Source organism: Mobula birostris, chromosome X (assembly GCF_030028105.1).
Source record: "Mobula birostris isolate sMobBir1 chromosome X, sMobBir1.hap1, whole genome shotgun sequence".
NCBI classification, from domain to species: Eukaryota; Metazoa; Chordata; class Chondrichthyes; order Myliobatiformes; family Myliobatidae; genus Mobula; species Mobula birostris.
Window position 1 is genome coordinate 54415156 of NC_092402.1, and position 14028 is coordinate 54429183.

The 14028-nt window shown below is 49.0% G+C and overlaps 1 protein-coding gene across 2 annotated transcripts in view; it reads left to right on the top strand.

The window, feature by feature from the left end:
* Positions 1-14028, top strand: part of LOC140191747 (integrin alpha-5-like) — a 137380-nt gene that overhangs the window by 81022 nt on the left and 42330 nt on the right. For both annotated transcript variants that reach the window (XR_011883905.1, XM_072249450.1), the window contains exons 12-18: positions 185-390; positions 2159-2347; positions 4395-4440; positions 5466-5567; positions 8941-8996; positions 12874-13028; positions 13836-13973. Coding sequence is in view for 1 of the 2 variants with exons in the window: in XM_072249450.1 (XP_072105551.1) it covers positions 185-390; positions 2159-2347; positions 4395-4440; positions 5466-5567; positions 8941-8996; positions 12874-13028; positions 13836-13973 (892 nt within the window). In the remaining variant the exon portion in view is untranslated. The remainder of the gene's footprint in view (positions 1-184; positions 391-2158; positions 2348-4394; positions 4441-5465; positions 5568-8940; positions 8997-12873; positions 13029-13835; positions 13974-14028) is intronic.

Sequence of the window (14028 nt, forward strand, 5' to 3'; positions counted from 1 at the left end):
TGTGGTTTCTTGCAGGGTGGGAGGTCAGGGGCTCCCAGCACCAGTGGTCATCTGTCTCTGAGGCATGGGCCAAGTGGGCAGCTGGCCGGTTTTATCCCACTGACGCTGACCCCCCAGGCTCTCTGGAGCTTCGCCCTGCACTCAGTTTGTTGCATAGCATCTAAACACAGTGCTGATTTTACAGGCTGGACGATGTTCTTGTGGGCGCACCGATGTTTATGGAGCGAGACTCTGGGGGAAGGCTGCAGGAGGTTGGACGAGTCTACGTCTATCTACAGACTGGCCTGCTGGAATTTAACATCACTCAGAACCTGACGGGCAAGGACACCTATGGACGATACGGGACCTCTGTGGCAGTGTTAGGGGACCTGGATCAAGATGGATTCAATGGTATGCAGAGTTTGCTTCTCCTTGCAGTGAGAGCATTTCTAGGTCTCAGTTCCATAACCTCTGAGGCTACCTTGATTGGTTTAAAGGATAATTATTCACAGCTCCAGCGGGGGGGGGGGGGGGTGAATAAATAAATCATTTGCTGAATTGATTGGCTGAGATCTGGTCGCCACGATCTCTCTGAAAGGAGGACATTGGAGTGGAGCAGCTCTGGAATTGCGCCTCTGCAGGCCCTGGATGGCAGTGGAGATTAGGTATGGCAAAGTTATTTCCCATGGTAGGGGAGTCTAGGACAAGAGGGCACGACTTCAGGATTAAAGGGCATCCATTTAGAACAGAGATGCGGAGAAATTACTTTAGTCAGAGGGTGGTAAATCTGTGGAATTTGTTGCCATGAGCGGCTGTGGAGGCCAAGTCACTGGGTGCATTTAAGGCAGAGATAGATAGGTTCTTGATTAGCCAGGGTATCAAAGGGTATGGGGTGAAGGGCAGGGGAGTGGGGATGACTAGAAGAATTGGATCAGCCCATGATTGAATGGTGGAGTAGTCTCGATGGACCAAATGGCCTGCTTCTGCTTCTCTATCTTATGGTCTCATGGTTTTGGAAAGGTGGATTTAACCCATTGAGGGGGAGGATGGTTGGCATTTAATTTGCAATGGGCAGCACCTTTTAAAGCAAAGGGCGGAGTAAATGCCTACACAAAACAGAGAGAGATGAAATGTAAATGATGGGACTGTCAACAGAACAGAGGGATCTTGGGGTCCAAGTGCAAAGTTCCTTGAAAATGGCCCCATAGGTTGATAGTCGCGAGGAAGGTGTTCACATTGGGTTCAAGAGTAAGGTAGTCAGGTTACAGATATAAAACTTCTGAGAGGCTGAACTTAAGGTATTGTGCGTAGTACTGGTTGCCCCATTACAGGAAGGGCGTCAAGGCTTTGGTGAGAATGCAGAAGAGGTTCACCAAGATGCTGCTTGGATTAGAGAGCACGAGCTACAAGGAGAGTTTGGACGAACTTGGGTTGTTTTCTCTGGAGCTTCAGAGACTGAGGGGAGATCTGATCGAGGTTTATAAAACTACAAGAGGTATACGTAGGATTGCCATTCAGACTGTCAAAGGTAGAAATGTCTAATCTAGAGGGCGTACATTTAAGGTGGTGGGGGGGAAGTTCAAAGGAGATGGGTGGGCATGTTTTTATACAGTGTTGGATGCCTAGAATGTGCTGCCGGGGGTGGTGGTGGAGGCAAATATGATGGAGGCGTTTGAGACGCTCTTAGACAAACGTGTGTAGGCAAAAGTGGTTTAGTTTGATTTGGCATAGTCATGGTGGGCTGAAGGACCTGCTCCTATGTTGTATCTGTGATGGCATGAACATTGATTTCTTCAGCTTCAGGTAATCTCACCCTCCTCCTCCTCTCTTTTTCCATTCCCAATTCTGAGTTCCCCTTTACCCCTTCTCTTCTCACCTGCTCATCATCTCCCTCTGGTTCCCCTCCTCCTTCCCTTTCTCCCACGGTCCATTCTCCTCTCCTATCAGATTCCTTCTTCAGCCCTTTACCTTGTCCACCTATCACCCTCCAGCTAGTACTCCTTCCGCTCCCCCACCTCCTTATTCTGGCTTCTTCCTCCTTCCTTTCCAATGTTGAAGAAGGGTCTCGGCTCGAAACGTCGACTCTTTATTCCTCTCTGTAGATGTTACCTGACCTGCTGAGTTTTGTGTGTGTTTAGATGGGACTTCAGACTGATTCTGCCTGCCCTTCTGCCTACAGATGTGGCAGTTGGAGCCCCTTACGCTGGGGACCAGGGTCTGGTCTACATCTACAACGGGCGACCCGACGGCCTCAACAGCACCCCTTCCCAGATCCTGACGGGACAGTGGGCAGCCACCGCCAAGATGCCGGCAAGCTTCGGCTTTGCCATCCGTGGAGCAACAGACTTGGACATGAACGGGTACCCAGGTATTACACAGAACTGTAGTGTGGGGATGGGAGGTGGGGCACCAACTGCTCCTTCAGTTAGTGTAATTCACCCGAGAGACAGTCGAAACAGGTCTTCTTAATGAGCCAGTATTGCAGCTGCTCCTCTGTGTGCCCATCCTTCCTCTCGCATGCAGATACACGGTCCAAGTGCGGGCAATGAGCACGTCCAGCATTGCGTTTTCATTCACTGTGTCGTGCAGTGATGAGGGCGAGAGAGGAAAGCTGTTTCCTCAGTTGGTGGAGGTGGAGCATGTTACAAGAGGGCCATTGAGGATTGATGTCAACAAGCCCTGCCCCACACCGAGTGCTGGGAATCCGTTCCCCGTAGAACGGCGGAGGCCAATTTTTTTTCCGACCGTGATGGAGGAAATTTGCCTTTTGTGCATTAAGGGAACAACTACAGACTGAGTTCAATCGAACTTTAAGCCTCAAACGTTTCAGCGCAAGTGGGAATCAGTGGGTGAGGGAGTGAGCTACAGGACCAGCCCGTGGGACTGTGTGGCCTGCTCTGTATCCAGGTAGTGCAAGTGACAAAGAAGGCAGAGCTGCTGCGACATTTGCAAGAGCAGTCCGTTTCCTGGGTGAGTCCAGCCCTCATCCCAGGGGTAACGTGGAGCTACGCTCCGTCTATCACACAGATAGGGCCCATTGGGCCCGAGATCAGCTGCTTTCCTTTCAGGACACATCCTCCCATCCCTCTCTGCCGACTTCCTCCTCGCGCCCCCATGTCATTTACCTGAGCCACTCTCCATGGGGCTGAGTACCACAGACTCGTCGCTCACTAGCTAAAGAATTTCACCTGAATTCTGAGGTAACGATGTTCATGTCCTAGTGTTTCACCGTCCTGATACAGGAATACCACTGCTGGGCCCAGCCAGTAAAAACTCCAGTCATGCCTTCACTGTTCATGTTCCCAGAGAAAAGGGCCCCTAGCTCCTCACTCTTCCCTTCCCTGTTCAGCTCCCAGCCATGTCAATGTTTCTGCACCTTCTCCAGTGTCTCGATTTGACTTTTGTAGAGCGGAGATGAGTTGTGCGCAGTGCAGTGTCTGTTCTAACCAAGCATCAGGGTTTAACATCGTTACTTCTCGTTTGTCATGTACTAGAGGTAAATCTTATTATGGCCATTTTAATCTGTGGAGTTACTTCTAGCAATTAGTGTACACCCACAGTACAGAAACAGGCCATTCAGCCTGTCATCTTCATGCTGACTGTTAGCTACCCACCTACACCAGTCCCAATACCCAGCACTTGGCACTCCCTTCTCTGCCTTGGTGGTTCAAGTGTTTGTCTCGATGGATTTTAAATGTACAGTGAGGCTCTGCCTCCACACCATCTCAGACAGTGTGTGCCTCAATCCAATCATACTCCTCGGTGGGCGGGGGGGGGGGTAAATATTCTTCCTTGCACATTAAAGTCTAGGCCATTGGTTTTGGACAGTTATAATGGGGAAAAGTAGCATGATCATCCTTCCCACTTGTTCATGTTATTCTTGAAACCAAGACTCCTCTCTCCCCCTTCTCATGAAACCTGTATGTATCCACTTCAGTATTTCTTTGGATTGTAAGCTCTCCTCCTCCCACCCACTTTACGGGGGAGCAGCAGAATAGGCGTCACGGTTGAAGCATTATATTTGTGCTTCCGGTATTCTGGGTCACCTAGCACAGAAACAGGCCCTTCAGCCCATCGAGTCCATACTGACAATCAGCCTGCACGCCTTTGGGAGGTGGGAGGTAACCAGAGCACCTGGAGGAAGCCCACATGGTCACAGGGAGAACGGTGCTCTCTGTTCAGAGTTTGCACGACGGTCAGGGTGAAACTAGCAGCACCATCGTGTCCTTCCCCTTCTCGCCTGGAAACAGGAACTGAGCTGTCACCACCTGGCCATCTTTGAGCCGTGTTTCCATTAAGGTTACAATTCATGCTCCTGTGTATCCACCTGTATCCTGGTTCATCCCCAGACTGCCTGTAGTGAAGTGTAAACCCTTCGTAGTTCTGTTCTGTTCAGTTACATTTCTGTTTTTCAGATGTAATTGTCGGGGCGTTTGGTGTTGATCGGGCTGTGGTGTACAGGTAAGAAGGTGCAGATGGCCTGCTCAGTATATTTGCTTTAGATTGCTGCATAGTGTCGATATCAGCTCCAGGTGTGACCCCTTGCACGGTCTGGCTTCCTGACACGAGTTTTCTCTTGCTCGTCTAGAGAAGATGGAAGTGCCTGACTGACAGGCAAGCTCCTCCGCCCCGCAACGTGGCCCCCTTTCTCTTTCCCCAGCTTGGTGAACAGAACCAGTCCAGCTCCTGTCAGAGATGTTCCTCGCTCCTGCCGTCCAACACCAACTCTTGGTCCGCCTTTAATTAGAAACTTGGCTGTGCTGTCAGTGTTTGTGGCCCCCTGCTCGGTGGGCCATTGATGAAGGAGGGAGGCAGAAACCAAAGTGGGCTTCACACCCACTGCTCTGCCAGGCAACTGTGCAGGTCAGCACTGAATCAGGTCCTGGCTTACAACTGCGGTTTGTGACGAGTCTGGGTGAGGTGTGTGTGTGGCAGGTGGAGGAGATCTCCTTCCATTCCCTCTGAGGAGAGTGGCAGCAACATCAGGGAACCTTGGACTGTCTTTGCTCTCGGCCGTCAGACCCCTCACCCACTGCACTGCCATGTCCCGCCTCTCAAACTCCCAGCCTAGCTTGGGAATGAGTCATAGCCTTACAGACCATAAATCTCTCCAGGTCTCTGCTTGACACAGGGACCTTGCATTGGGATGGAAATTGCTGCTGGTGTGGCCTTGATCTCAACGCGTCTCTTTTCTGAACAACTCCTTGGGTCTCTGGTCCAAATGTCTTCAGGATTTGGGGCCTTGCTGCTTTTGGCCTGTCAGGTGCCAGGGAATAGGACTTCCTCATTTATGTGGGGAAGGTTTCTTGTCCCTAGGGAGTGGGTTTGCTAAACATCCTACTGGTATATGTAAGCAAATGTGTTGTGATGAGTTCCTGTCAATTCCCATCATGTCAGCAAACCCTTGATGTTTCAGGATTGTCAAGCTTGCTCCTCGTTGCCATAGCAACCATTTCAGGAACTAATGCTCTTGTCTCTTGGTCCAGGGCCAGGCCTATTGTGCGTGCAAGTGCCACGCTGAAAGTGTCGCCTTCTGTCTTCAACCCAGAGGAGAAGGCCTGCACAGTGAACAACACTGATGTCACATGGTACGTGTGGTTTTCAGCCAGTCTCAGTGGTATATCCCCTGTAGAGCTGAATGGCCATCGAATGGTACAGCATGCAAAAGGCCCTTCGGCCCACTGTGGGCATACTGACCTTTCCTTGCCCATCCACACTCATCCCATTTGCCCACATGCTATTCTTGTTCTAACTCTGCGACAGCGTCTTCGAACTGTGTATTATCAGGTAGGATCCTTTTGCTCTTCTCCTTGGAGTTTGGAGATGCCACAAAGCGAGAGATGTGGCAGGGATCAGCAGCAGCTTAGAATGGTCCTGAGGCTAGTGAACGTGATCTTGACCATCATGGTTGAAACATCCAATGTATGCTTGAGTCCGTAACCAAAGTAACAGGAGATCACAGGCCTCAGAGTACATTCTGAGTGCTGCCCCTTTGAAAAGCATGGACTCATGGAAGCAGAGGTGACATCTGGTTGTGGTAGAGGGAAACGTCACTGGAGGCAGATCCTCTGTTCGGGATTTCCTGGAATAACAGACACGTACGTGGTCAATGATGCAGAAGGAGACTGGTCGGCCCACAGTGTCCCCTTCTCTTACAGAAGTGACAGCACCCCTGGGTGGGGGATGGGACGCCTTGCCTCCAACACCCCTCCAGACAGTGAGAAATGTTCTTCTTGCCTCAGCTCTCATTCTCCCACCAATCACTATGCTTCTATTAGGACCCCCTGCAGCCCGCTCCCTGTATCCTGGCTCCTTGTCATTCTACATACCTCAATTCTGTCTTTCCTCAGCCGCACCCCTCCCAAGGAGAACAATCCAGTCACCCCCTAGAGCTGACACACCTTCTCCAGTTCAATCACACCCTTCTGTAGTAGAGTTGTACAATCACCCAGCAGGGAAACAGGCCCTTCAGCCCATCGAGTCCATGCTAACCATCAACCACCCATTTACACTGGTCCCATGCATTTGCAGGGTGAATGTGCAAACTCCACATAAACGGTGCTGGAGGTTGGGATGAACCCAGTCCCTGGAGCTACGAAGCAGCAGTTCTGCCCTACTATTCTCCCGAAATCATGAACAGACTGTATACCTCAAAAAGCAAGGGATCGAGTACTGATCCCTGTGGACCCCACTGGTAACATGTTCTCAGTCACAAAACACCCACCAAGCACTCCCCTCTGCTTTCTGTCACTGAGCCAATCTGGGAACCAATTTGTTGCTCTCCCTCAGATCCCACAGGATCTTACCAGCCTTCCCTGTGTGACCTTGTCAGGGGCCCTGCTGACTACACCCCCATCCATTTTCATAACCTGGGATATATTGCATATGGGGCTGGAGCTTTATCCCCTTTCGAAGGTATTGCTAGGTGAATTTTGATGAATTGCAGAAAGATAGAAACATGCCGGTGGAATGGGCAGATGCAGTTCAATCTGGAGAAATGGGAGGTAATTCATTTTGGTTTCGAAATTGAGAAGAGGCAATATATGACAAACCGTTTCAAAAGTGGTGCAGGAGCAGAGGGACCTGGGCTATGGGTGCACAAGTGGCAGGGTGAGTTGAGAAAGTGATTACTAAAGCAGGGACAATTCTGGGCTTTATCAATGGGACACAGAGCACAAAGCAAGGAAATCATGCTGAACCTTTACTGAACAGAGTATTATGATCAACTGTCGTCACCACAATGTAGGAAGGGTAGTAGAAAGGTTCTTGGAATGAGAGACTATTGTTACAAGGATATACTGGGCAGCCAAGACTGTTTTCTGTTGGGAGCAGAGACTTAATGGCAGTGTAATCAGATTTAATATCACCAGCATATGTCGTGAAATTTGTTAACTTTATGGCAGCAGTACAATGAAATACATGATAAATGTAGAGAAGAAAAACTGAGTTAAAGTATATGTTCTGTCTATTAAATAGTTAAATTAAAATAAGTAGAGCAAAATAACAGAAATTAAAAAGTAGTGAGGTAATGTTCACGGGTTTAATGTCCATTTAATGGCAGAGGGGAAGAAGCTGTTCCTGAATCACTGAGTGTGTGCCTTCAGGCTTCTGTATCCTTCCTGATGGTAACAGTGAGAATAGGGCATGCCCTGGGTGGTAGGGGTTCTTAATAATGGATGCTGCCTTTGAGATACCAGTCCTTGAAGATGTCTTAGATACCATGGTGGGATGTGGAGTGGGAAACTGTTCTCACTGGTGGGGGTGTTGTGGTCAGAGAATGAAGACTGACATGAGGTCAGAGGTTTGTACATGGCGTGTAGTTGGGACCTGGAATGTGCTCCTCGGGGATGCAGCTGGGGGCAGATTCCACTGTGACCTTCTGGAGGGAAGTGGAGAGTTGGATGGTTAGGAAAGGTTTGCATGGGGGAGTGGGGTGAAACTTATGAGTTGCTCTGCTGGAGAGCCACTGTGAGCAGAATGGGCTGAATGGTCTGTGGTGCTGTAACCATTCCACCTCCCAGAATGCTCTACTGCAATTGGCGTTTCCCATGCCTGTAACAAACGGTGTCCCGAGGCTGCCAGAACAAGGTAATATAATGAGTTTCTGAGCAGGTCACGAGGTTGATCATCTTCCTGAGTGGCTGAACAAGTGAATTCCAGAGGCAGGGACCTTGGCTGCTGCAGGCCTGACAAGGAGTTGCAGTGCTTTGGTCTGCAAGCCGCTTTTCCCGGTTGGGGGGAGCACACTTCGGGCCTGCTCTTGGCTGCAGCATTAGGTGGGCAGGGCTGGGGTAGGGAGAGTACCCTGGCTTCTGGGAGCACACAACTCCCTTCGTACTACATCCCTCCCCCCCTCCAGCTCTGCTGACTATCAGGCTGTCTGCTCTTTTCTCAGCCAGCAGTGGGGTGTGGGAACTGTCAGCTCCCTCCCTCCTGTTCACGGATCCTAAAACCACAGCCTCCCAGTTCTGCCGCTGGACATTTCAGCCTCCCTCTGGGACACATGGAGTAATTCTCATCAGCTGTCCTGTCTCCAACTCGGCTGGGCTGCCACTGCCTGCAGGCAGCTGGATGGCCTCCTGCTTCAGCTCCATGTCCTGTCAGGCAGGAGAGTGCTAGCAGGTCCTGTCCTCTTCTCAGCCAACCTCCTCCTCCCAGCCTGGCCAGGAGGCTGGAGCTTGCTCCCTAGGGCCCTAGGATAACATTACTCTGCAGGCTGGAGAGGGAGCCATGACTTAAAGCCAGCACTGACCGAGGTTGAGGATATATCAGGGTACTCAGTCCCTTTAACTCTCACACTGCTGCACACGTACAGGTCAGTGCACAGCTGACAAATGCAGTGAGAAGCAATTCTGGAGTGAGTAAGTTGGGGGCTGTTGAGGGCCTGCCTGCCAGTGCTGCTCTGGGATGGGTCGCCAGAAGTGCTTGTGTATAATATCACCACTCTCTTCTCTCACACAGCATCAACGTCAGCTTCTGCCTGAGTGCGTCTGGGAAACATGTGCCGGACTCGATCGGTGAGTGTGACGGCTGTGTCACAATGATGTACCTAAACAGGACAGGCCGACAGAGAGGGGTGAATGGCTAAGTCAAACGCAGGGTGGTGAACTGAGGGAAGGCAGAGGGTTCAGATCCAGCTGTGGGCATTGTCGGTGTGGGGCTGCTCTTGGATGAGATGCTCTTGGACTCTTGAAAGAGTCCTTCCTCTTTGAACACTGAATATACACCCAGTAAAACCTGTCTCACAACATGGCCAATCACTTGTCCAGCTATCTGTACGACTGTACCTCCAGAGCAAGCTGGTGGGACGGTCCAGCCTGTGTGAGTATCATGGTAACGATTCCCTTCTTTGCCCACTGGGTCAGGGCGGTGTGTGAGGGTCACATTTCCCAACTCAGTGGGACCTTTGCTGAGCCCATAAAGGTTGGAAGCATCAGATCCGGTGCACGGTGAGTTGGCCCTCGATAAGGGGGACGTGGTAGGGCAAGAGGGCAGCGATTCTCGGAGGGTAGGTGGCATTAGTACTGAGGAAGGAAGTGATCACTGGGTCACCAAGTTCACACATTGACCAAAGTAGATCCAGCTGCAGACTGGAGCAGAGAGCAATCAGCTGTGTCACCACCCCAGACATTCTCTTTTCTCCCCTCTCCCATCAGGCAGGAGATACAAAAGCCTGAAAGCACACACCACCAGGCTCAGGGACAGATTCTACCCCACTGTGATCAGACTATTGGATGGTCCCCTAGTACAATAAGATAGACTCTTGGCCTCACAGTCTATCTTGCTATGATTTTGCACTTGGTCATTTATCTGCATTGTACTTTCTCTGTAACTGTGACACTTTATTCTCATTCTGTTGTTGTTTTACCTTGTTCTACCTCAATACACTGTGTAATGATCTGATCTGTATGAACAGTGTAAAAGACAAGCTTTCCACTGTTATCTCAGTACAGGTGACAATAATAAACCAATTCCAATACCACACAGGAACACAAGAAAATAGGAGCAGGGAGAGGCAGGGGTAGACAATTCCAGAGATGCACCCCCCCCCCCCGACAGAAGAAAATTCTGCAAACCTCAGTTTTCACTTATTTTGTAATGACGTCCCCTTATTCATGGCTCTCCCACTGCTAGAAACATCTCAATGTCTACCCTGTCAAGTCCCCTGAGGGTTTTATAAGTTTGAATAAGGTCATTCTTCTAAACTCCAGGGAATATAGTCCCATATTGCCAGTCCTTTCCTAGGACAACCTTCTCATCCCAGGAATGATCCTGGTGAAGCTCCTTTGGACTGCCTCCAATGCTCCCATGTTCTTTTTTAGATGAGGGCAGCAAAACAGCGTGGAGTATTCTAAGTGTAGCCTCACCAACAAAGGCCAACAAGCCACTTTCTTGTTGGACTTGCCTGCTAACTTCTTCTGACTCGTGCACTAGGACACCAAGACCCCTCTGCACGTCACGTACTTGCAGTCTCTCTACATTTGGATAATAATCTGCCCTTTGTTTCCCCTCACTGAAATGCGTGACCTCTTGTTAAACTCCATTTGTCAGTCATTTGCCCTCTCACTCTGTCAGAATCACAATGTTCTCATTAAAACATGCCCTTCAATCTATTTTTCTATCATTGACGAATTTGGATACACTACATTTTGTTCCCTCCACCGGGTCATTAATGTAAATTGCCTTAGGCAAAGAACTGATTCCTGAGGAGCTCCATTAGTTACGTCCCTCCCGTCCATTCTAAAGAGAACCCATTTATTCCAACTCTCCACTTTCCATGTGAGGTCAGTTTTCAGTCCATTTTAACATGCCCCAACATCTTGGGCTCTTAAGTAATGCACCAGTCTTTTATGTGTCTCCATGTCAAATGCCTTTTGGAAACCTAGGTACGCTACATCTACAGGTAGCCCTCTATCAGCTCTCCTTGTCACACCCTCGAACAAGTCAAACAAATTTACTTATACCATATTGACAGGCTTGATTAAACTCAGCTTTTCTAAGTGATTAGTTATTTCTTTCTCCTTGTTGCCTCTAGCCTCTTGCCAACAATAGATGTTAAATTAACTGGCTTGTAGTTCACAGCCTTCAGTTTTCTTTAAGCAAGAGAATCCAAATAAGAATCAGACTTATTATTGCTGATATGTTGTGAAATCTGTTTTTTTGCAGCAGAAGTACAGTGCTATAAAATTGCTATAAATTACAATGAGAAATAAATACGTGTATTGTGTATTTTATAGCTTTCAGTGGCCACTTTATTAGGTACAGGAGCGGAACCCAGTGTAGCCCATTAACTTCAAGGCTTGACGGGTTATGCATTCAGAGATGCTTTTCTGCACGCCACTGCTGTAATACATGCCTATTTGAGTTACTGTCACCTTCCTGTCAGCCTGAACCAGTCTAGCCATTCTCCTCTGACCTCTCTCATTATCAAGGCGCAGAACTGACACTTGCTGGATATTTTTTGTTTTTCGCACCATTCTCTGTAAACTCTAGAGACGGTTGTGCGTGAAAATGCCAGGAGATCAGCAGTTTCTGAGAGACTCAAACCACCCTGTCTGGCCCCAACAGTTTTTAACCAATGGCTTCACTATCTCTGCAGTCGTCACTTCCTTTAAATCTTCGGGTGCAGTCCATTAGGTCCTGGCGACTTGTCTGCCTTTATCCCTCGAGTTTCTCCAATACTTCATCTCTTGTGTTGGGATTTCTACAGGTTCCTCCCTGTTATTTGAAATGAGCTCATCTGTTATCTTGTGGATATTTGCAGTGTCCTGCACAGTGAAGGCCAGCGCAAATATTGATTTAACATATCTCCCATTTCTTTCGTTCCTGTTATTAATTTACCAGTCTCATTTTCCAGAGTTCCCTCACCTACCTTAGCTGTCTTCTTCTTATTTGTGTGTCCACAGACAATCTTACTCTTTATTTTGATGTTACATGTGATTTTTCTCTGAAAATGAATTTTCTCCCTTATGAATTTCTAGTCATTTGCTGCTGGATCTTAAAGTGTTCCCATCCTCTGGTTTCCCACCAGTCCTTGCCACTCTATATGCCTGCTTTTCAATTTAACAAAGGAGGCCAAGTCTAATGTTAACCACAGATGGTGCCTCTCTGTCGTGGAATCCCTCTGTCTAATTCGGATAAATTCCTGCTGAGTGTTATGGAGCAGCTGTGTGAATATCCGCCACTGTTCATTCACTAACCCGTCTCTGAGCTTATTTTTTCAGTCCACCTTAAACAGTTCCACCTTCATGACATTACAATTGTCTTTATTTAAGTTGGAGACACTCTGGGTTTGGTCCTGTGGTGTTGATCTTCAAACTTTATCTGGTATTCTATCAGGTTGTGATCATTCCTTCCTTGGGAATATTTAACCGCAAGATCTCATATTAGCCCATCCTCATTATAAATAACCAAAATCTAAAATAGTCTGTCACTGGGTAGGTTCTGTAACATTCTGACCCGAGAAGCAATCTCTGACACAGTCCACAAATTCTTCTCCAATATCTTATATCTTCCCCACTTCTCACCTCATCCTTCCCTGTCTCCACAACAGCTTCTCACCCTGCCCTGCACTCCCTGTACTCTCACATCCGGCCTACCCAGTTACCTGCATTCTTTACCATACCTTATGCATTCCTCTGTCCCTACCCTGCACTCTCTCCCCCCACTCTGTCCCCCTCTCCCCCACCACTCTCCCTCCAGTCTCCCCTCTTTTCACTCCTTCTCTCACCCTCTCCCTCCTTCCCCCTCTGCTCCCACTCCTCCTACCCCTCCTACCCCTCCTTCCTCCTCCACCCCGTCTTCCCCCCTCCTCCAACCCCCCCTCTACCCCCTTTCTTCACTTCCCTCCTTTCACTCGAACACCATCTCTGATTGTTGGTTTTCATTCTGCAGGTTTTAAGGTGGAGTTGCAATTGGACAAACTGAAGCAGAAGGGTGCCATAAAGCGAGTGCTGTTTCTCCATTCCCAGGAGCCTTGGTATCAGGACAACATCACCATCATCAATGGGCAGGCAGAGATCTGCCGAGACCTGAAGGTCTATCTCCTTGTAAGTGCTGGTTTCTGCTCCACACTCACTCATGGTCGTGGTTCCTGCAACAGCAACAGGCACGGGAGCCTTGCTGGTCTATTCCTGTTAATCCGAATGATGGTCTGTTCTAATTCCAACTCTGCGTCCATGATACCCTGGCAGTAGCCCTTACTTGGTCTGAAATTCTTAAGAGTTTCTTTATTTTGATTCAAAACCTTTTGGTCATCTGCTTGTGGTGTGGTGATTTGAGTGGCCTCTGTCAATGCTGCAGAAGCAGGCACTCCCTCTGGTGCCCACACCCCTCAGCACTGATCTGACTGGATCCCTGGGCAACTTGTTACAAGCTCAGGACCTGCTCACATTGGGTCTGATAGATAAATTTCACCAGGATTCTGCATCACTTTGGTGACCGCATTCTGATTTCAGAGCGGTGGGGAGTCCTCGCCGTTGCAGAGACCTGGGTTCGAGCCCGGCCTCTGGTGCTGCCCATATGGAGTTTGCACGTTTTCCCTGTAGCCATGTCGGCTTTCCCCAGGTGCTCCAGTTTCCTCCCACATGCCAATGGCCTGTGGGTTGGAGGGTTGATTGGCTGCTATAATGGCGTGTGGGTGAGGGGTAGAATCGGGGAGGGATTTGACAGGAACGTGGGGAGAATAAAGTGGGGTCAGTGTAAATGGGTGGTTGATGGTCAGCATGGACTCAGTGGGCCGAAGGGCCTGTTTCCTTGCTGAATGGCTAAGAGTTCATGACTATTTCCAGCTTTGAAGTTGAAGATGAACTTGAATTTCTCACCAGTGAAATTTATAAGCTGTTGTTCATTGGCAGGAAGAACATAAATTTCGAGATAAACTCTCACTGATACACATAGGACTGAACTTCAGTCTGGATCCCAGGAACCCCACTGATGACCACGGGCTGCAGCCAATCCTCAGCTACTCGACAAGTGACTACCTGGTACAAAAGGTATGTCCTTCCCTCTCAATGAAGTTTGGGTGAATGGGATTATGCTGAGTTTAAA